This window comes from Rhinolophus ferrumequinum, chromosome 21 (assembly GCF_004115265.2).
Source record: "Rhinolophus ferrumequinum isolate MPI-CBG mRhiFer1 chromosome 21, mRhiFer1_v1.p, whole genome shotgun sequence".
NCBI classification, from domain to species: Eukaryota; Metazoa; Chordata; class Mammalia; order Chiroptera; family Rhinolophidae; genus Rhinolophus; species Rhinolophus ferrumequinum.
In genome coordinates this window covers 39427636-39447194 of record NC_046304.1, presented here as the reverse complement: position 1 = coordinate 39447194, position 19559 = coordinate 39427636, and the positions used below count along the sequence as shown (strand labels likewise).

The following is a 19559-nucleotide window of genomic DNA, read 5'->3' as shown; positions in this document are numbered from 1 at the left end:
CACCATTTACCGCACCTGCACATCTTTGGGATGTGGGCGGAATCCCACAGACATGGGGAGAACCCGTAAACAGACATTGGCCCCTGCCGGGAATTGATTCTTTTTATTCCCTGTCAACATTATAACGAAGCATTATTCGAGGACCTGCTGTACACTTAACATTCATCACAGTGATATACTGTGGTGGAGACTCTGGGATAAGGCTCTGTGTTCTATTGTAATTTGAAAAGTTGAAGCAACTTAAGAAATAATGATAAGTTTTTGAGTGGCAGTGCTGAAAAGAACTCTGAATTGGGATGCTGCTGTTCCATTTGTTTTGGGCCTATATAAATTATGCTCCTTCCAATTTTACATAGAAGGCAAATCTTTGCCTCCAGATATGACCTGGAGGGCTATGTAGATACACACTTAAAACTCGTTATCCGCAAAACCACAGTGGCATATCGTTTCACATCCACTAAGATGGCTAAAATTAAAAAGCCACATTCATGGGTGCTAGAGAGGATATGGAGAAACTGGAATGCTCCTGCGTTGCTAATGGGGTTGTAAAATGGTGCCAGCCCCTCTGGAAAACAGTTGGGCAATTCCTCAAAATGTTAAATATAGAGTTACCATATGACCAGTATATACTCAATAGAAATGAAAATATATGTCCACACAAAAACCTGTACAAAATTTTTCATAACCACATTGTTCATAATAGCCAAAAAGTGGAAACAGCCCAAATATCCATTAACTGATGAATAAACAAAATGTGGTACATCCATACAAGGGAATATTATTTAGCAAGAAAAAGAAATGACTTCTTGATAAATACACTGTGCATAAACCTTGAAAATAATATGCTAAGTGAAAGAGGCCAGTCACAAAAAGACCCCCATATTGTATAAGTTTACTTATATGAAAAGTCTAGAATAAGCAAATCTATAGGGAACCTAGGTTAGGTTTCCAGGGACTGAGGGCAAAGGGGCAACGGGATGGGGAGTGACTGCTAATGGGGATGGGTTTCTTTTGGGGGCGATGGAAATGTTTTAAAATTAGATAGTGGTGATGGGTGCACAACTCTGAGAATGTACTAAATCCACTAAAGTTTACATTAATTTAAATGGGTGAATTTTACGGTGTGTGAATTATATTTCAATAAAATTATTTTTAAAACCTCATTATCCAGCTTAAATTTTGGTGGTGGCAGTTATACATGTAACGTGTGTGTATGAGAAAATACCTTAAAGCAGGCATACCTGGTACTATTAAAGAATATGAATTCTTGAACATAACAAAGCAAGTATTACAGTGATTTTTGTGACAAACTAATTTGCTAATCACTAAATGGTAGTAATCATTGTGTTGCAAAATAATGGGGCATAAAAGATAAGTTGTTATAAAGGACTAATTAATACTACTCTTATCCAGCAAAAAGAATGTATACTTCTTTTTTGCCTTGATTGTTTTTCAGTATCTATAATCAGCATTAGTGTTTACTTTTCTGTTACCAAACATTTGGTTTTCTCTGTTATTGAATACGATTCATTTTTATCATTTACCTATATGCATGTGCGAAAAGAATTTACATCTAATCCAGTAACTTGAATTTCCTTAATCATTCAACTGTAATTTTCCTTCCCTGAGTACTTTTAAGACAGACTTTCTGTGTTCTCTCCTGGTCTTTTCCCTCCCTCACCACATGCTGATGTCCTGGATGGTCTCTCACAGAAGCATCAGAGACCTGAATCGGGGTTACCTGGCCACATAACAGCTCCGGCATGATTACTCCAGTTTGGCGGAGGAGATCCACATTAATGTTATGTCATGTCATAAGAGAGAGGCAGGAAACAGTGGGGAGAAGAGCCCATGGATTTGGGGTGTGCGGGAATGTTGACGTAGAGGAAAGAAAGTAGTTGAGATTCAAAACAAGCCAGATTATGCTTAGCCAGAAAAAAAAGTTGAGGTACATACAGTCACCACTTGACTCACTATTTCTCCTGTCTGTTCATGACCAACAGATAATACATAAAAGTATGTGTATTTGGTCCCTCTCCCAACAACTCATTTTAAAACTGAAACCAGTTTGGTAAATGTTTATTGAGCATCTCTTTTGTGCTATGGACAGCAGTGTGTGTGTTGTAGGGTTAGTTACAAAGGAAGATAGCCTCAGTGCCTATTCTGGGAGAGTGTGGCGGGGCGGGGATTGCTATCTGGTAAGAGACAGAAACTATGGGTAATCTTTTGACCCTAAAGAAACAAAATCAGGTTTTCTCTTTAGAATTGAGTAAATATTAGAACATAAGATTTTATTTTTTTTTTAATATATTTTTATTTATTTTGGGGGGTGCGGATATTGGGGGACAGTGTGTTTCTTCAAGGCCCATCAGCTCCAAGTAGTTGTCCTTCAGTCTAGTTGTGGAGGGTGCAGCTCAGCTCCAAGTCCAGTCGCCGTCAATCTTTAGTTGCAGGGGGCACAGCCCACCATCCCATGCGGGAATTGAACCGGCAACCCTGGTTGTTCAGAGCTCGCACTCTAACCAACTGAGCCATCCGGCCGCCCCAGAACATAGGATTTTAGTGGCAGTAGGAAATATTCTGCCTACTTTCTGATGCTTGAGATTGTTTTCACATGGAAACAATGATTTTTATTCTTCAAATTGAGACAGTAGATTTAAAACACTTGAGAAAGAAAATCAGATTTATTCCTAGTGAAGTATACTCAACAAACAAACTTCTAGCATCAAGTTTTGTTTTGATAGAACAGAGAAGAATAGCACCAAAAGATAACAAAAAATATTTTCTTAGACCATTATAATGTTGTTGTTAGGGCAAACTGTGGAGAAGTATCTTTGTCTCACTCATTCCCAGCTGAAATACAGTGCCACTCGTTGCTGTTGACACTGCACATTATTGATGATGTGGGCATATTTATCACCCACATTTAAAACCTGGTAAGATTTACCAGATTCTCATTACCCTGATTTAATTTGTTTGCAGTTGAATAGTGGAACAGGAGTTTGTTTCTGTAGTAGACATTTTTCTGCCAACACAGCACTGTTTAGCTGTTTTAAGAACTGGAATGTCATTTACATTTGAAATAGTCTTTAGTCCAAAGAGCCATAGTTATGTGAATGGATATTTCAAACTCCAGATTATTTGTTAAGGTCTTCCCTCTACTGGTCTTTTGGGAAATTTAATGGAAACTCCAGCTACTATGTGAATTTCAGAATCACTGAGAGATGTTTCTTCCCTTGTGTTCTATACCATAAATGTATACGTTTTTGTAAACATGCTATTGTTTTTTGTTTTGCTTTGTTTTCCAGAAAAACAGGATCTTCAAACCTTTTCGTTTGAATGGGGTTGTCTCATTTTTCATGAATCAAGTTTTTTCCCAGCTAAAAATGTGTTGTTTGGCTTAACTTTTTATTGATAAGCATTAATAGTTCAATAAATAAGCCAAATTTATTAGCAACTCTTTAGAAAGCATACTTTATAATTTTCAAAGATAAGGACATATAGTGGCTTTGGAATCAGTGTAAATGATTAATTATATCCATTCAGATAAGACTGTGTTCCAGTTTGAAGTCTAACTTGAATTTTTGTGTATGGTATGGAATTTGCTCAGCCTTTGAAAACAGTTTCGGATTGGTGGAGCATCTCTAATTTTGGTCTCCTTACATGAGCCCTGTCTCTTCTCTGATAGACAGGTATGTTGCTGCTCTAGTCTCATCTTGAAGAAGTTACCTAAAGTTGTGTTTCTCTTTAGAATTTAAGAGGAAAGTGACACAGAATTTCATATGGGCGTTCAGTGGCAAATGAACCAGGCTTGGTAGCCTTTTGGAATAAAATTGGCAACTTTCAAAAACCTGACTCTGAATTAGGGCCTTGTACCTTTATGAAAATTACTTTTCAGACAGGAAATGGAGAAATTTATGGTCAGTATTTTTTTGGGTGTTCGGTCCAATTCTGTCCAGAAATAAGGAGCTTAGAATTTTAGACTTTTTGATTCTCCAAAGAATGAGACTTCTTACTATGTGAGAGTAACAGCTAGGAAAACCATATTATATAACCTGAATATGTCCCTAGTAGAGAAATGAGAATATTTCATATCAAACTTTTCTACAAATGGTAAAAAATTCATTTGGGGAAAAGTCAAGAATCCAATGTTTAAGCCAAATTATTCATCAACCATTTATGCTTTTTGTAGACTTAGTATTGTTCGATCCACTGCAGGGTTGATTATAAAGATAAGCTTAGTCCTTGCCCCAAATAGAGGGAAAGGGCAGTATTGAACAGTTTTGACATGCTTTACATTTATTTTGACATCTCATAAATCTGTTGCTAGATTGCCCAGTTTTTCTAATGAGGGAACCTGAAGCTCAGAGAGGTGAAGCCACTTGGCTAGTAATTAATGGATTTGAACCCAGGTCTTTCTGACTCTGAAACTTTACACATACACATACTGCCTTTCTGAAGGACGGGAATAAGTATAGGTCAGAGCAAAATGATGGTTGCTAGATGAATGCTCTGACAAAGTGCTAATACAGTTCAGAAAGAAGAAAAATTCTATCTTCTTATGAGAGATCAGTAGAGACTTTTGAGGGGAATTTGCTTTGACCTTGAGTAGAAAAGAGACTGGGAGTTAGGAACCCATTTCTGTCATCAGCATACCCTTACCTGAAGGAGGCCTTAAATGTACATTTTTGAGTTTGAGGCAGTTGCCAAGCCCTGTCTCTAAGGTTTGGGTAAGAATTTTGGGGCTCCCAATTCTCCTTTTGAGATCCTAAAAGTGACTATGAAGTTTGTAAAGGTGATAGAAGTGTTTGCTACACCTAATGTAGGACTAGGATAGCTTTGCCTAGAAGGAGCTGCAATTTGGATTTGTTTTATTGACGTCTCCTTTTTTTCCCTCCCTACCTCCAGATATATTGTGGTAGGAATGTCACATAGGGTGTCTTCAAGATGATGTGGACATAATCCTAGTCCTTCCACTTCAGGGTTTCACTAGGTGGCTGCTGAATTAGATTAAAAAGCTTAATCTCTGTCTGACTTATCCTGGAGACTCCAGACTTGGATGAAATGCTCATTCTTTTAGACAATGTCCAGCAGTTTGGGAAATGACTTCCTAAAAGTGATGAAATATTTGTAAGAGGAAAGGAAATGACGGCACGGAGAGATTTTTTTCCAGGCCTATGAGGTGGCTAGAAAGAAGACAGTAGATATGAGAAAAAAACATACATTCTATATAAATCTTGGCTAGAGGATCTATTAAGTGTTTGGGGGCAGAGGAAAATAAAAAAGTAGGTTTGTGACCTATAGTAATCATTTACTAGTCCTTACAGACTCCTTCTCTCTGCCCCATTCTCTTCAGAAGGAGGGAATTAGAATTCATGTTTGTTTAACATAGTTGATCCTCCATCTTGAAGTGGTTTTTATAAAAATTGTAATTCGGGCAGCCAGCCTCAGTGAAACAATTTTGCCAGCTGCTGGTTACTTGAACGTCCCCAAAATAAAGGTAAATGAAAATAAGACTGCTTTTAGACAGCAGTGGTTTTTCCTAACGTTCTGTAACCATTTTTCCTGAAAAAATGCGGTAGTTCCATTTATCTATGAGGGCTTATTACTGTGTCAGTCTGTGTGTATGTACATATGTATGTGTTTGTACAGGTTCTTCCCTTCTCCCCAATCCTTTTAGAGTTGATGGCTTTGTCCCTGATTGTTCAGTATAATAGTTTGCAGATTCACTAAGAGAGCTCCTGTAGTAATGCTTGCTTTATTTTTTTTTCTCTTCCACTCTTGTTTTATTTTTGCTTTTTTTTTCCTTTGTGATGTGACATTTTCAGCTGATGTATTGAAAGCAAATCCTTCTAATTTGGGAGCCCAGATCACAAGAGTGAGTTTTTCTACTAGTGTCTTTAGCTGTATATCTTTTTTTGTGTGTGTCCACCCTTTTCCCTTCCCAATTCAAAAATAGTCAAAACACATTTCATAGATAAGAAAATTCCTCTGTCTGTTGACCATCATGCCTTTCACAAAGCAATGTCCACTTTATATTGGGTCAAATTCTTTTTCCCAGTGGTGTTGTAAAAACATAGGCTGATGTGTGTGTTTTCTTTTAGTTTGTTTTTTGTGTCACCTAGTGTGTTGAAAGTAATTTTAGTTCCGTCTTCATTGCAGATAGTATGCCTGGACTTTGTCACCAGTGATAACACTGTTCTTTTTTGGTTTATTGTTCTTTTATTTTAAGGAAAATTATATCGCTGCTTCTGAGAATACAAGACCCATTCTTTTATCAGGATTTTAAGTAATCCTTTGACTTATCTCTATTATCCCTCTTCATCCCCTGGATGTTGGGTCCTCTCAGGACCATGAAGCAATGAAAAGCTACATTTATTACTCTCTAATTTCAGCAGACTTACCAGATGAAAAGTGGTCAGACTGGTGAGCTCTGAACATGCTAGCATTGGAAGATGGTTTGTTTGATAGTTAACAGGAAAACTGTCCTTGCTGAAAAAAAATGATAGCACCTTTTTATGGTGAAATAAAAGTATGCTTTCTATTTGTTAGTTCTGATTCAAATCTTCCCCCCCCCGCCCCCCCCATAATGTAAGCTGTACATTGCTTTTTAAGATCTTACACCTGGGTAATTTCCTGTACTAGTGTAACCCCGTTCTGTTCTCTTTGGCTTGCGTTATTACAATTTATCTCATGTTCTGTTTGTCTAGTTTGCATCCTGGAAGAGCAGGTGATTGAATGGTCCCTTTTCTTTCTTCCTGGTGTTCTAAAATTTGCTTGTTGCTTCTGATATCATTTAAGTTTGCCCAATAAAGCAAATGGTACGCCATCCTAATTAGAAATGCAGATACCCCAAGTGTTTTACCCAAAGTAATCAGACATTGTGTTTTCAGTTATCATATGAGTATAACAATGTATTCTACACTGGCACTATAACCATTGATTGAGAGTAAATTTTAAAGGCCTTGCTTTCAGGATCCCCAAGTTATTCTAAATCACCCGCCCTCTGTTCCTATCTTTTGTTACCTCAGAGATTGAAAGATCTCAAGCAGAGAGAGTTTGCCCGAAATGTTTCTTCAAGATCCCGCAAGGATGAGAAGAAACAGGAAAAAGCCCTTCGGCGGCTCCATGAGTTGGCAGAGCAAAGAAAACAAGCTGAGTGGTGAGGCTATTTTCTCTAAGAGGGTTTTACAAATAATTATAATCCTTAAGGGTCAAGATTATAAATTAAAGATTATGATTTAAGATTTAAATTAAGATTTAAGAATTACAATCCTTAAATTTTTAATAGATCTTTCTTTCAACCTAAAAGCATATTTACACTTAGAGTATAATATGCTGATTAAGAATATGCTCTTTTGGGGTTGTATCCAACAATCTGCATGACCTTAAATTATCTAAGCTCTATGCCTCAGTTTCCTTATCTTTAAGATTGAGATGATAACAACAGTCTACTTAGAGTTATTATGAGGAGTGATTAAGTTATTACATCAAAAATGCTTATAAGAATACCTTAACACAGAAGATGTTCAATGAATCAATAAATTATGCAGGTATTATTGTTTCCATTCTTGTGTAGAAAAGCACATGTATTAACAGTATTGTATTTTATAATTAAAAAGTACTGGGGCACAGATTCAAGTGATATAACTTTTAAGTACTATACAGTTAGTACTGAACACTCTAAAACCTAGGGAATTCTCTATGGTTCCTGCCTTCTTGAGTGTTCTTTTTAATGCTCCTTCATGGTTCTTGATTAACCATTTGGGGCTGTTATTTTGCCTTATGTGGAATTTATTCTACGTACGGCTGAATTTCCAAGCAAATAGTTCTTGCGGACCCGTCTTTGAGCATCTGAAGATTCCTGAGGTGTATGCCCCAATCAGAAGGACTAGGTCCCCATGTTTGTTTGACTTGCCAGGTCCAAAGGAAGGAACTGGTTACAGTTAAAAGAGAAATTTGTTGTGGCTTTTAAGTTTACAGCCCATTTGGTGCCAGAGTTTCCAAGTTCCTGAACTTAACTAGGTTTATTTTTGTCTCTGGATCCTTTTTTACTTAATTACTTCTCTTGTGTTTTGGAGGAAGAAGGAAGGGAGGGAACACATATAGTGTAAGTTTTGAAACAGAATTAACCTGTGAGCTCTAATGTTAAGTTAAACTGCCTATCGAGTCCTTCTTTGGCAGCTCTCTACGTAGTAAATATATTCCTCTTTGATTTGTTGCAAGGGTACCTCCTTAAAAAGTGTATAACAGGCATACTGTAATAATGTTTTCCTTCAGAAGTGACTTTAGTTTCAGTTTTATAAGTAAACATCTAAAAGATGACCAAGTAATATCTTGGGAGAATAAAAGAAGGTTTTGATCCATGATCAGGTATTTCATTGTCCTAAGAATAATGCATGACCCCATAGTAAATATTATTGAAGTAACATGACAAAGACTAATCAAAACATCAAAATGAGCCCCCTTTTTATTCAGTTTGAGGATTTCTTTGCTGTGGAGTAGGTTTTGTGACAGTGTAAATATCTCTTGCTATCCAAATCTGTTGGGTTCCCAACTTCCAATAGAAGCAGTTCAGATAGCAAAGGGTACCACATCCAAATATACGTCGTCCCTGAGTTTAGGACAGCTAGTAGCTAAGGTTCAGATAATGAGGACTTGAGCCAAACAAATACCTAATTCTCTTCAGTTTGGCTTGAGAGAGACCTTTATAATCTATACACTATAAAAATTTCAGACATAGCAGGAGTTTAAAACACTGGCTTTGAAGCTCCTCAGTGTTTCTGTTTTCAAAGCTGAGAAAGTCCTTGGTAGTATCCTTGTATGGGATGCCCAGAAAGTATCACAGAACCACAACAAATGCTTAGATGTGCTGCCCAGGAGATAGGCGCAGACTCTTAGTTTCTAAAACAGACATAACTAACTAACCACAGACTGCCATTGAGTAGCATAGTGGAGGTTTCGGACTGTATTTAACTCAAGAGAACATACACATTTTTAAAAATTAAATTTGAAAGTGTAGAGGAAGTTAGGGTTTGTTTGATTTTTTTTTTTTAGCTGAATGAAATACAACCTTTGTGAAATGTTCAGCCACACATTTGATAGAATACTGATGGGCAGGATGATACAATGAGAAATGAGAATGGATACAGGACGAGTAGACTGTGCCAGATGATAATGATAAAGTATTTGAGTTTTAGACAACTTAAGAAGAAACAGTAATAACTGTCTAGTTTGGGGAATGTAGCTTGATAGGTTAACAGTACGAGACTTTGTCTAACCTCACTAAGGGAGTTCCCTTTGTGTGCACAAGGCTAGGGAATGACCACCACTCAGTGTCTTTCAAACCTACCTTTGAAAAATGGTAGAAGTATGAAATGTACCCCTAAACTGTTTTTTTGTTTGTTTTTTCATTTTTCTAAACCATTTTGTAGTGCCCCTGGAAGTGGTCCTATGTTCAGACCAACCACAGTGGCTGTAGATGAAGAAGGTGGAGATGATGATAAAGATGAATCGGCTACAAACAGTGGCACAAGTGCCACTGCCACTTGTGGCCTGGGATCTGAATTCTCCACAGATAAAGGAGGCCCTTTCACTGCAGTACAAGTCACTAATACCACTGGACAGGCACAGGCTCCTGGGTCATCCTCCCAAGGCATCAGCTTTGGCATTAAGAATAATCTGGGGACCCCACTGCAAAAATTGGGAGTATCGTTTTCCTTTGCCAAGAAGGCTCCTGTCAAACTCGAATCAATAGCATCTGTTTTCAAGGACCACGCAGAGGAAGGGACCTCTGAAGACGGAACAAAAGCTGATGAGAAGGGTGCTGACCAAGGATTGCAGAAGGTGGGAGACTCTGACGGTAACAGTAATCTCGATGGTAAAAAAGAAGATGAAGACCTTCAGGATGGAGGGTCCCTTGCCTCAACATTATCTAAGTTAAAAAGAATGAAGCGAGAAGAAGGAGCTGGCACTACAGAGCCAGAGTATTACCACTACATCCCGCCAGCACACTGCAAAGTAAAACCTAATTTTCCCTTCCTACTCTTTATGAGAGCCAGTGAACAAATGGAAGGTGATAGTAGTACACATCCAAAGAATGTCCTAGAAAGCAAAAAAAGCAGTTCTCCCAAGCCTAAAGGCTGCAACAAGGTGGCGGCAAGCCAAGGAGCAGAAAAGACAGTTAGTGAAGTCTCTGAGCAGCAAACGGAAACTGGTGTAGCTGAGACCTCAGAGCCTGGAAGCAAAGCTGAAACAAAGAAGGCCTCAGGAAGGGAGCAGAGCTTAGAGAGTCAGAGTCAGAAGGCTTCAGAGATCCAAATGTGTGAATCTAACCCTTCTAAAGAAACCTCTCAGACCACCCCAGCAGGGAAAGAAAGCCAGGAGGGACCCAAACATCCTACTGGTCCCTTCTTTCCAGTTTTGAGCAAAGATGAAAGCACTGCCCTCCAGTGGCCATCAGAACTATTAATTTTCACCAAGGCAGAACCCTCCATTTCATACAGTTGTAACCCTTTATACTTCGACTTTAAACTTTCAAGGAACAAAGATGCCAGAGCTAAAGGGACAGAAAAACCAAAGGACGTAGGAGACGCCTCAAAAGACCATCTCCAAGGCCTTGATCCTGGCGAGCCAAGTAAAAGCAAGGAAGGAGAGAACGTAGAACATTCCTCAGGAGGCAGAATGGATACACCTGCTTCAGGGTCTGCCTATAGCAGCCTCAGTAAGCAGGAGCCTGGGGGCAGCCATGGGTCAGAGGCAGAAGACACAGGCAGAAGCCTTCCTGGCAAGAAAGAACGATCTGGGAAGTCCCACCGACACAAAAAGAAAAAGAAGCACAAAAAATCCAGCAAACACAAACGGAAACACAAGGCTGGCCTAGAAGAGAAAAGTTCTAAGGTAGAATCTGGGGAGAAGTCTAAGAAGCGCAAGAAACGAAAACGGAAGAAGAATAAGTCATCAGCCCCGGCAGATTCTGAACGGGGCCCCAAACCAGAACCCCCAGGGAGTGGTAGCCCTGCGCCACCAAGAAGACGACGGCGAGCTCAAGATGATTCCCAGCGGAGATCCCTCCCAGCTGAAGAAGGGAGCGGGGCCAAGAAGGATGAAGGTGGAGGCGGTGGCAGCTCCCAAGATCATGGTGGGAGGAAACACAAAGGTGAACCTCCAGCTTCATCCTGCCAGCGAAGAGCTAGCACCAAACGGAGCAGCCGGTCCAGCCATCGGAGCCGACCTAGTAGTGGGGATGAGGATAGTGACGACGTCTCTTCCCGCCGGCTCCACCCGAAGTCTCCGTCCCAGTACAGTGAGGACGAGGAGGACGACGACTCCGCCAGTGAGCATTCCCACAGCCGCTCCCGGTCCAGCCGGCGCCATTCCTCACGCCGTTCCTCCCGGCGTTCTTATTCAAGCAGCTCAGACGCGTCTTCAGACCAGAGCTGCTACAGTAGACAGCGCAGTTACTCTGATGACAGCTATAGTGACTACAGTGACCGATCCCGGAGGCACAAGCGCTCCCATGACTCTGACGACTCCGACTACGCCAGCTCCAAGCACCGGTCCAAACGGCACAAATACTCATCTTCTGACGACGACTATAGCCTCAGCTGCAGCCAGTCCCGGAGCCGGTCCCGGAGTCATTCCAGACAGCGCTCGCGATCCCGGGGCCGCAGCCGCAGTAGCAGTTGTAGTCGCAGCCGGAGCAAACGGAGAAGCCGCAGCACCACAGCCCACAGCTGGCAGCGGAGCCGGAGCTATAGCCGTGACCGCAGCCGCAGCACCAGAAGCCCTTCCCAGAGATCAGGCTCCAGGAAGGGGTCGTGGGGTCACGAGAGCCCTGAGGAGAGGCGTTCTGGTCGTCGAGACTTTGTTCGCTCTAAGATCTACCGCTCTCAGTCTCCCCACTATTTCCGCTCAGGGCGGGGAGAAGGTCCTGGGAAGAAAGAAGATGGCAGAGGAGATGATGGTAAAGGGACAGGCCCACCCTCCCAGAACAGTACCGTAGGCACAGGAAGGGGGTCAGAAGGTGACTGCAGCCCTGAAGCCAAGAACTCCCTCACTGCCAAACTGCTGCTGGAGAAGGTCCAGTCCAGGAAAGTGGAGAGGAAGCCCAGTGTGAGTGAGGAGGTGCTGGCCACCCCTAATAAAGCCGGGCTCAAGCTCAAGGACCCCCCACAAGGTTACTTTGGGCCCAAGCTCCCCCCCTCTCTTGGCAATAAGCCTGTCCTTCCACTGATAGGGAAGCTACCAGCTACCCGAAAGCCCAACACCAAGAAATGTGAAGAGTCTGGCTTAGAAAGGGGAGAAGAGCAAGAACAGTCAGAGACAGAAGAAGGGCCTCCGGCAAGTAGTGATGCCCCGTTTGGACATCAGTACCCCTCAGAGGAAACAGCTGGCCCCTTATCAGACCCACCCCCAGAAGAGCCAAAGTCTGAAGAAGCTCCTGCTGATCATCCTGTGGCTCCGCTAGGCACCCCAGTGCACTCTGATTGCTATCCTGGGGACCCAACCATCTCCCATAACTACCTCCCTGACCCCAGTGATGGGGACACCCTAGAGTCCTTGGGTAGTGGCAGTCAGCCAGGCCCTGTGGAGTCCAGCTTGCTGCCAATAGTGCCGGACATTGAGCACTTCCCCAATTATGCACCTCCCAGTGGGGAGCCTAGTATTGAGTCAGCTGATGGAGCCGAGGATGCTTCCCTGGCCCCCCTGGAGAGCCAGCCCATCACCTTCACCCCCGAGGAGATGGAGAAGTACAGCAAGCTCCAGCAGGCCGCACAGCAACACATCCAGCAGCAGCTTCTGGCTAAGCAAGTAAAGGCCTTTCCGGCCTCAGCTGCCCTGGCCCCGGCCACTCCAGCCCTGCAGCCCATCCACATTCAGCAGCCGGCCACAGCCTCTGCCACCTCGATCACAACCGTTCAGCATGCCATCCTGCAGCACCATGCCGCCGCAGCTGCTGCTGCCATTGGCATTCACCCCCACCCTCACGCCCAGCCACTCGCCCAAGTACATCATATTCCCCAGCCCCACCTGACCCCCATTTCCTTGTCCCACCTCACTCACTCAATCATCCCGGGCCACCCTGCCACCTTTCTCGCTAGCCATCCCATCCACATCATTCCTGCCTCAGCCATCCATCCTGGGCCCTTCACCTTCCACCCTGTCCCACATGCTGCCCTCTACCCTACCCTCCTTGCCCCACGACCTGCTGCAGCAGCTGCCACTGCCCTCCACCTTCACCCACTACTTCACCCCATCTTCTCAGGTCAGGACCTGCAGCACCCCCCCAGCCATGGCACATGAGTTGGGGGATGGGAGCCCATGTAGGGCCAGGGAAGGTGACCCATAAGTCTTCCCTTGGGGGTGTTGAGCCATTAATACCAGCTAGTAGAAGCTGGGATGGGCAGTGTCTGACAGCCAAAGAATCGGGTTTTGGCTTGCAGGGGTGGTTTTAGATTTGAGATTTGCTTTGGGTTCACTATCAGGGATATTTTTCCCTTCCTTTTTGTTCCTCTCCTGTGTTTCTAAGCTAGGGAACACCAATAAGTGCTACCCACCCCTCTGCGGCAACATCTCCAAACTGTCAAGTTTAGATACTCCCCTCCCTCTACTTTTTGACCTCTGCTCTTCCCTTCTATACATTTTGAAACATTTTCCTCCTCGCTGGCCGGCGGGTCATCCATCTGGTTCTGCCTTCCCAAGGTCTTTGACCATCCCTTGGTGACCTTATTTTTTCCCGGGTAAGGTGGAAAGGGAGTCTGACCTGGAATCAGATGCTACTCAGACTATTCATTATTCAATTCACTTCCCACACAGAGCCACACATTTGGCACTGTGTCCTCACGTCCCTCATCCCAGAAGAGCTATCTGCATCCCCCAGAGAAGAAGATCTTATCATGATGAGAAGCTGCGAGGAGCATAGTCGCCCATGTGCTTCCCCGGAGAGGAGCTCGTATGTTTGAAGGGTCTATTTTCTTCTGTCATGTTGATGTTTCCTTCTTAATTTATAGGATTTTTTTTAATGTAAAAAATTGCACTGAACTCTAAATGCTGCTTTTTGTAGCTCATATAAAAAAAGGTTCCATATTTGTAGTATACTGCAATAATATTTTTTACATCCAGCTCTTTAAGTGATCCTTGTTCTGGTGGCTTTGTGTAAATATGTTTGCCCTAGTTGAATTAAGAAACTAAAGGTTATAAAATGAAAACAAAAAATAAAGTATTTGTTTTCTGCTAGATGCAAAAATGACTAAGCATGTATATTTTACCGAGCTCATGTATTTTTTGAAGTTATGAACTATAAAAATGTTAAAACAAAAAAGGAACATTGTTTAACATTTTTGCTGGGACAAAATGTTCAGCAATTTGCAGTAAGTGGTGCCCCGCACTGGGATTTTTGAACTAATGGGCAGCAGTCCGCTGGGAGTGTCAGAGGGATACTCAGTTATGACAGACTCCCTCATGTGCTTTGTTGTTTTATACAGAGAAACAGGTGGACCCCACAGAGGAGGACGGAGAGGTTCGAGAGCTTTATTCTCTGAAAGCAGATTCAGAGTGGTTGTCTGGGGGTTTCCTGGGTGCCTTGTTCCAGGCATTCCATTTGCCTTCCTAGTACTTAGCCCCCTCTGACAATTTTTTTTTTTTTTTTAATGTGCCTTTTGGGTTGGCTAGAAACTAAAATAGAAGTAGGCTGGAGGATGAGAGAGTTGGGACAGTTTTCTTCCTCTTTTTGTTGGGAGGTGAGCACATTTATAGATACTGCAAATTCTTTTGCTTCATAGTTTCCATGCCTTCTGCACAGCTTAGTTGAAGCAGTAAAGATTCCTTTTTTCTCTTCTGTGACATCACGACACCTACCAGCGGAAGTACCACCTCAGTTCCTCTTCCTCCTCTTGCCTTTCACCCAGGCGCTCACACCTAGTTAACACACTGACCCAAAGTTGTTTATATGGCAGATTTCATCTTTGCTGTAGTTAGTTCCCTATTTGGCATTTTCCTACCTATTGTTGTGGCTAGAATTGGTTGGGTAGTCACCTGACAGGAGAAACAAACCCTGTTTACCTGGGCCAAGGCTCTGTGTTCTACCTTTCTTCTCGAATTCCCCAAAGAGTTTATGAGAAGCAAGTGCTGGGCAAACAAGGCTCTTGACTGAGCCTCTTTCCTGTTCAGTGCCCTCATCTGATTCAGAAGCATCACTCTTGATAACTAGCACTGGAAAACTGAAATGATCTGTTTGAAGTGAAGGGACTCATTTTTCTTTGCTTTCAGCCCATGTAAATATTTAAATAATACAGTATTAACATTTTTGTGCTGCTTCCCATTAGCTTGTAGATTGAGCCATACTCTGGCTGCCTCTACCTTCCTGGGGGCAGTTTTCTTTAACTTCCAGAATAGTGATTTTAAAAGTTAAAAAAGGAAAAACGAAATAACCTATCCTCCCTTACAAGCATAACAGATTGTATTTAACTTTATCATATATGATAGAGATATATATGCTGTAAAATTAGGGAAAGGAACTTTCTAATAAACCAATGATTTGTGGAAACTTAGCAGAGTCTGTTGTGATTGTTGCCCCATCCACTCGAGTTGGGAAGGGATGGCGTTACGGGTTACAAATAACATCTTGCTTGAGGTAATCAAGGAATAGACTCCTGTGAACCAATTATGTATGACGTTTAGAACTGTGCTTCTCAAAGCTCAGACTGCCCAAGTAGAGGGGCAAGACTGCCGAGAGAGGAAGAAATAGCAGTGTCTTTCAGGGAGCTGTCATGGAATGTGTACCTCCTTTCTACTCCCCCACAAGAGTTTGCTTCTATTTCTCTCTTTTACCTCATTTTAGATGTGTAATCTGTGTGTCTTGGTAGAATGTATGGAATGTAGGTGCTCGTGAAATAGGTTTGGGATTTCTGGCTTTGATTTTTAGGATTTTGGATGAACTTCAGGGTAATGGGATTACACAAGTCATCTGCTTGGCCTTTGCCTTCCAGATGGAGTTCTGTATACCAGAACCATTTTGAATTAGTCTCCTCAACCCTTTAATACTACTAGTGCTTAAGAGCTACCTGTAAAAGGAAATATAACCTAATCGTTACTGAACTGATAAAAGCTTCTATCTACTGTATCCAAAAAAATCACAAAAGGGAAAGTTTAGCATCAAAAGCTAACCATAAATTTGTAGCGATAAATTAGTTTCCTCTCTTTTAGCTTTTCAGGAAGGAGTAGTACAATGCCTATTTCTTTCCTACTCATACAGCTGTGTTCTCCCCTTGACTGAAGAGAAGCTATTCAACTTGAACTTTGGGTTGGATGCTCAATTTGCCAGTTTTCATAAATTAGCAAAATCCCTGTGCAGAAAGAAAGGATGTGAAAAAACAAAAAGTAATTTTCTGAGCAGGCAAGTTGTCGATGAAAGGAACAGACCAGCCTGTACAGAGTATGCTTATGTGAAAATATGCTTATGTGCCTTCCTGACTCCAATAAGGGTTCTTCCTGCCTCGGCCACCTGGGCTTGCAACATGGACATACTCCCTCTTCTACACCCATGATGACTAATCCAAGCCTTGTCAACAATTTCCATTCTATTTGCCAGTGACACCTTCACCTCCCCCTTACCAACCCCTATCTGAGTTTTTTTGCAGCGTTTCCTGGCTGACCTCTCTGACTCGGATCTAATTCCTTGTCCCATGTAAGCTTACTGGCTTTTCAGAATCTGATTGCAGTTCATATTATATTCACTGCTTCTCAGTAATACTAAGTTCTGACAGGACAGGGACTGATTGTTATACTTCCTTTTTTTCTTAACCCCCTTTTTTTTTCCATAGAGTTGAATACATAGTAAACAGTTTGATTTTATGTTCAAGAAAGATGAGCAAAATAGAGTACCATTGACTGAGGATTATGCATCAGGATTTAGAAAGGAAACATCAAAAATGATTATATGTGTATATGTATATATGTGTATATGTATATACTTACAAGAAGCGGAGTACAGCATTAGGAATAGAGACAGTGGAAATGTAATGGCTCTGTGTGACGTCAGAGGGATAGTGGATGGGGGATGGGGGTTCACACAGCGTGATGGATATAAATGATAAACGTCTAAGTAAAAAAAAAAAAAATTATTAAAGATTTTTTTCTCTATATCCGCATCACCTAGCTCGGTGCCAGGCACATGGCAGAAGTTCAATAGTTGTTGACTTAATGAAGCCTTAGCAGAACTTCAAATTCATTGAGGGATTCAAGCACTCAGGCGGCTGATAGGATAGGAAAGTGGGAGCAACGTGTCAGCACTCTGCCTGCTTTCTCAGAAGGGAGACCAACCCAGTTCTGAGCCCTGAGGAACAAAACAATCCTTAACTGAATACCAAACTCTTCCCAAATCTGACCCTCCACCTGTTTCCAATTTTAGTTACTGGTGCCACTGTCCTATCAGCCAATCAGGCACCAAAGCTTTGAATTATTTGTGACACCTCCCCACCTCATCCAGTTACTGATTGTGAAATCTGCTGTCTCCTGTTCCTGCCATCAGTACCATGGTTCAGGCCTCGTCACCTTTAACCAAGAGGATTGCAGTTGCAATCCATCTGATCTAAGTCCTAGGTTTTCCCGTTCCTTCTATCCACAGGCAGCCAGTGTAATTGTCCAAATTGGAGCACAATTAATAAATCTCTTATTCTCTGACTTTAAAAAATCTTCAATTCTCCATCTACAGATTAAAGTTCAGATTCTTTTACAAGGCATTCAGGGACCTCGTTATTTGGCCGCAGCCTTCCATTCCACCCTCATGTCCAGTCTTCGCCTTTAAACACCGTATGCCGAGTGGACTACTTGCCCTTCCCTGTAATTGACTTCTGTGTTCCGTGCTCTCTTTGCTAATGTTATTTCCTGTGCCTAAAAGCCCCTTCATTCTCTGACAAAAGACAACATAGTGTAATGCTTAAGAACATGAATTCAAGCACAAATATTTGAATCCTAGTTTGCCATCCATTGGCTGTGTAAACTTGGGCACTTTACCTAAAACTCTGCCAGTTTTTGGCATTTATAAAATGAGCATAATTTCATAGGGTGGTTATGAGGAGCAAATGATATAAATGATATAAATGATATAAATAATTTGAGCTAGACATTACCCTTTCCAAGACATGCTTTTCTATCCCTCTGCTGCAGTTACGTGTGTTCATGTCTTAACTCCCTCTAGACTAAGTTCTTGAAGAATCCTTGATAAGGATCTTTGTATCCCTTATCCCTCAGTGCCTTGAACAGAATAAGTATTTATTAAAAACTTTACTGAAATGTGAGTTAATACAGTGGTACCTCGGTTTTTGAACATAATCCATTCTGGAAGACTTCAAGTTCTGAAATGTTTGAAAACCGAGGCACAGTTTCCCCATAGAAAATAATGCAAACTGGATTAATCCGTTCCAGACCTTTAAAATCAACCCCTAAAACTGCAAATTCAGCATGAATTTTACTATCTAATGATACCATAGACCCATAAAATTTACAGCGATCATAAACCAAAATGTTCGTCAACGGAGATGTTCGAAAACCGAGGTACCACTGTACTGGGCTACACAGCATACACCAGGAATTACAACACCATTCAGCCAAGGACAGTGGGAAGGTGGGAGGTAAGTATAAAAGCGAGTCAAGTTTTCAGTCTCATAGATGGATTCCATGCCTACCATTAGCCTGGAACTGCTAAATATGCAGTGAAGAAGGTCTGGACTAAAGTTCTAGGAGCTTCTAGTAAGGGGTAGGACTTGGAACTGTGTGCTGAGGTGGTGAATTAGGGGACAGGAGGAGCTGAAGGGATTCCAGGATGGCATAGGGTTTGGGCAGGATGAGATGGTGGTTAAGCTTGTTCAGAAAATAGAGAGCAAAGGAGGATGTGGCTATGTGCCTGTTCCCTGAGCAGATCTCGAATTTCCTGCCTGAGAACCTGCTTTTTGGGAAAGACATGCAGTTTCAATAAGACTTTACACCCCTCTTCCTCTCGTCCCTAGATAATGATCTTGATCAAAACTACCTTTTTTTTTTTTTTTACTGTGGGACCCTGTGTTTTTATCTTCCGTCCTCAGTGCACGCTTCCATTCAGTCTGTCCTTCAGCAATACCTTCTACACATGGGGCTCTTGACGAGGTCCTGGGGCTGTAGAAAGGAACCTTGCTCTCCAGGGATTCAGGGACACAATCCAGTGAACAGACCATGACTAAACAGTGTGTTAACCCCAGGGTGCCAGCCTGAAGGGGGAGGCTTCCCCTTGGCAATGACCGCACTAGAATCAAGTCTTAATGACAATAGCTTTATCACCCAAGGAAGAGTGTGGACCTGCCTTCAACTGAATAGCTGGTGGTGCATAATTGCAAAGCCTGTGAGCCAGGATACCCTGGAATGACTCCACTTCATCCTCCTCTTCTTTCCCCTCCAAACAAGATCCATTCACCATCCCTTCCCCAGCCCTGGCTGCACTCCTGTGACCACATTAAGACTTGGCCCTAGTTGGAGGAAGAGTGAGGAGGCTGCCGCACCAATATGACTGAAGCTGCCCAAGGCCC

General features: G+C 42.2%; 1 protein-coding gene across 6 annotated transcripts in view; it reads left to right on the top strand.

Annotated features, from left to right (window-relative positions):
* GPATCH8 (G-patch domain containing 8) overlaps window positions 1-15551 on the top strand; it is a 78420-nt gene extending 62869 nt beyond the window's left edge. For all 6 annotated transcript variants that reach the window (XM_033089184.1, XM_033089185.1, XM_033089187.1 and 3 more), the window contains 2 exons: window positions 7032-7162; window positions 9435-15551. In XM_033089184.1, the coding sequence (XP_032945075.1) occupies window positions 7032-7162; window positions 9435-13305 (4002 nt within the window). In that variant the 3' untranslated portion in view covers window positions 13306-15551. The remainder of the gene's footprint in view (window positions 1-7031; window positions 7163-9434) is intronic.
* Window positions 15552-19559: the final 4008 nt, after the last annotated feature.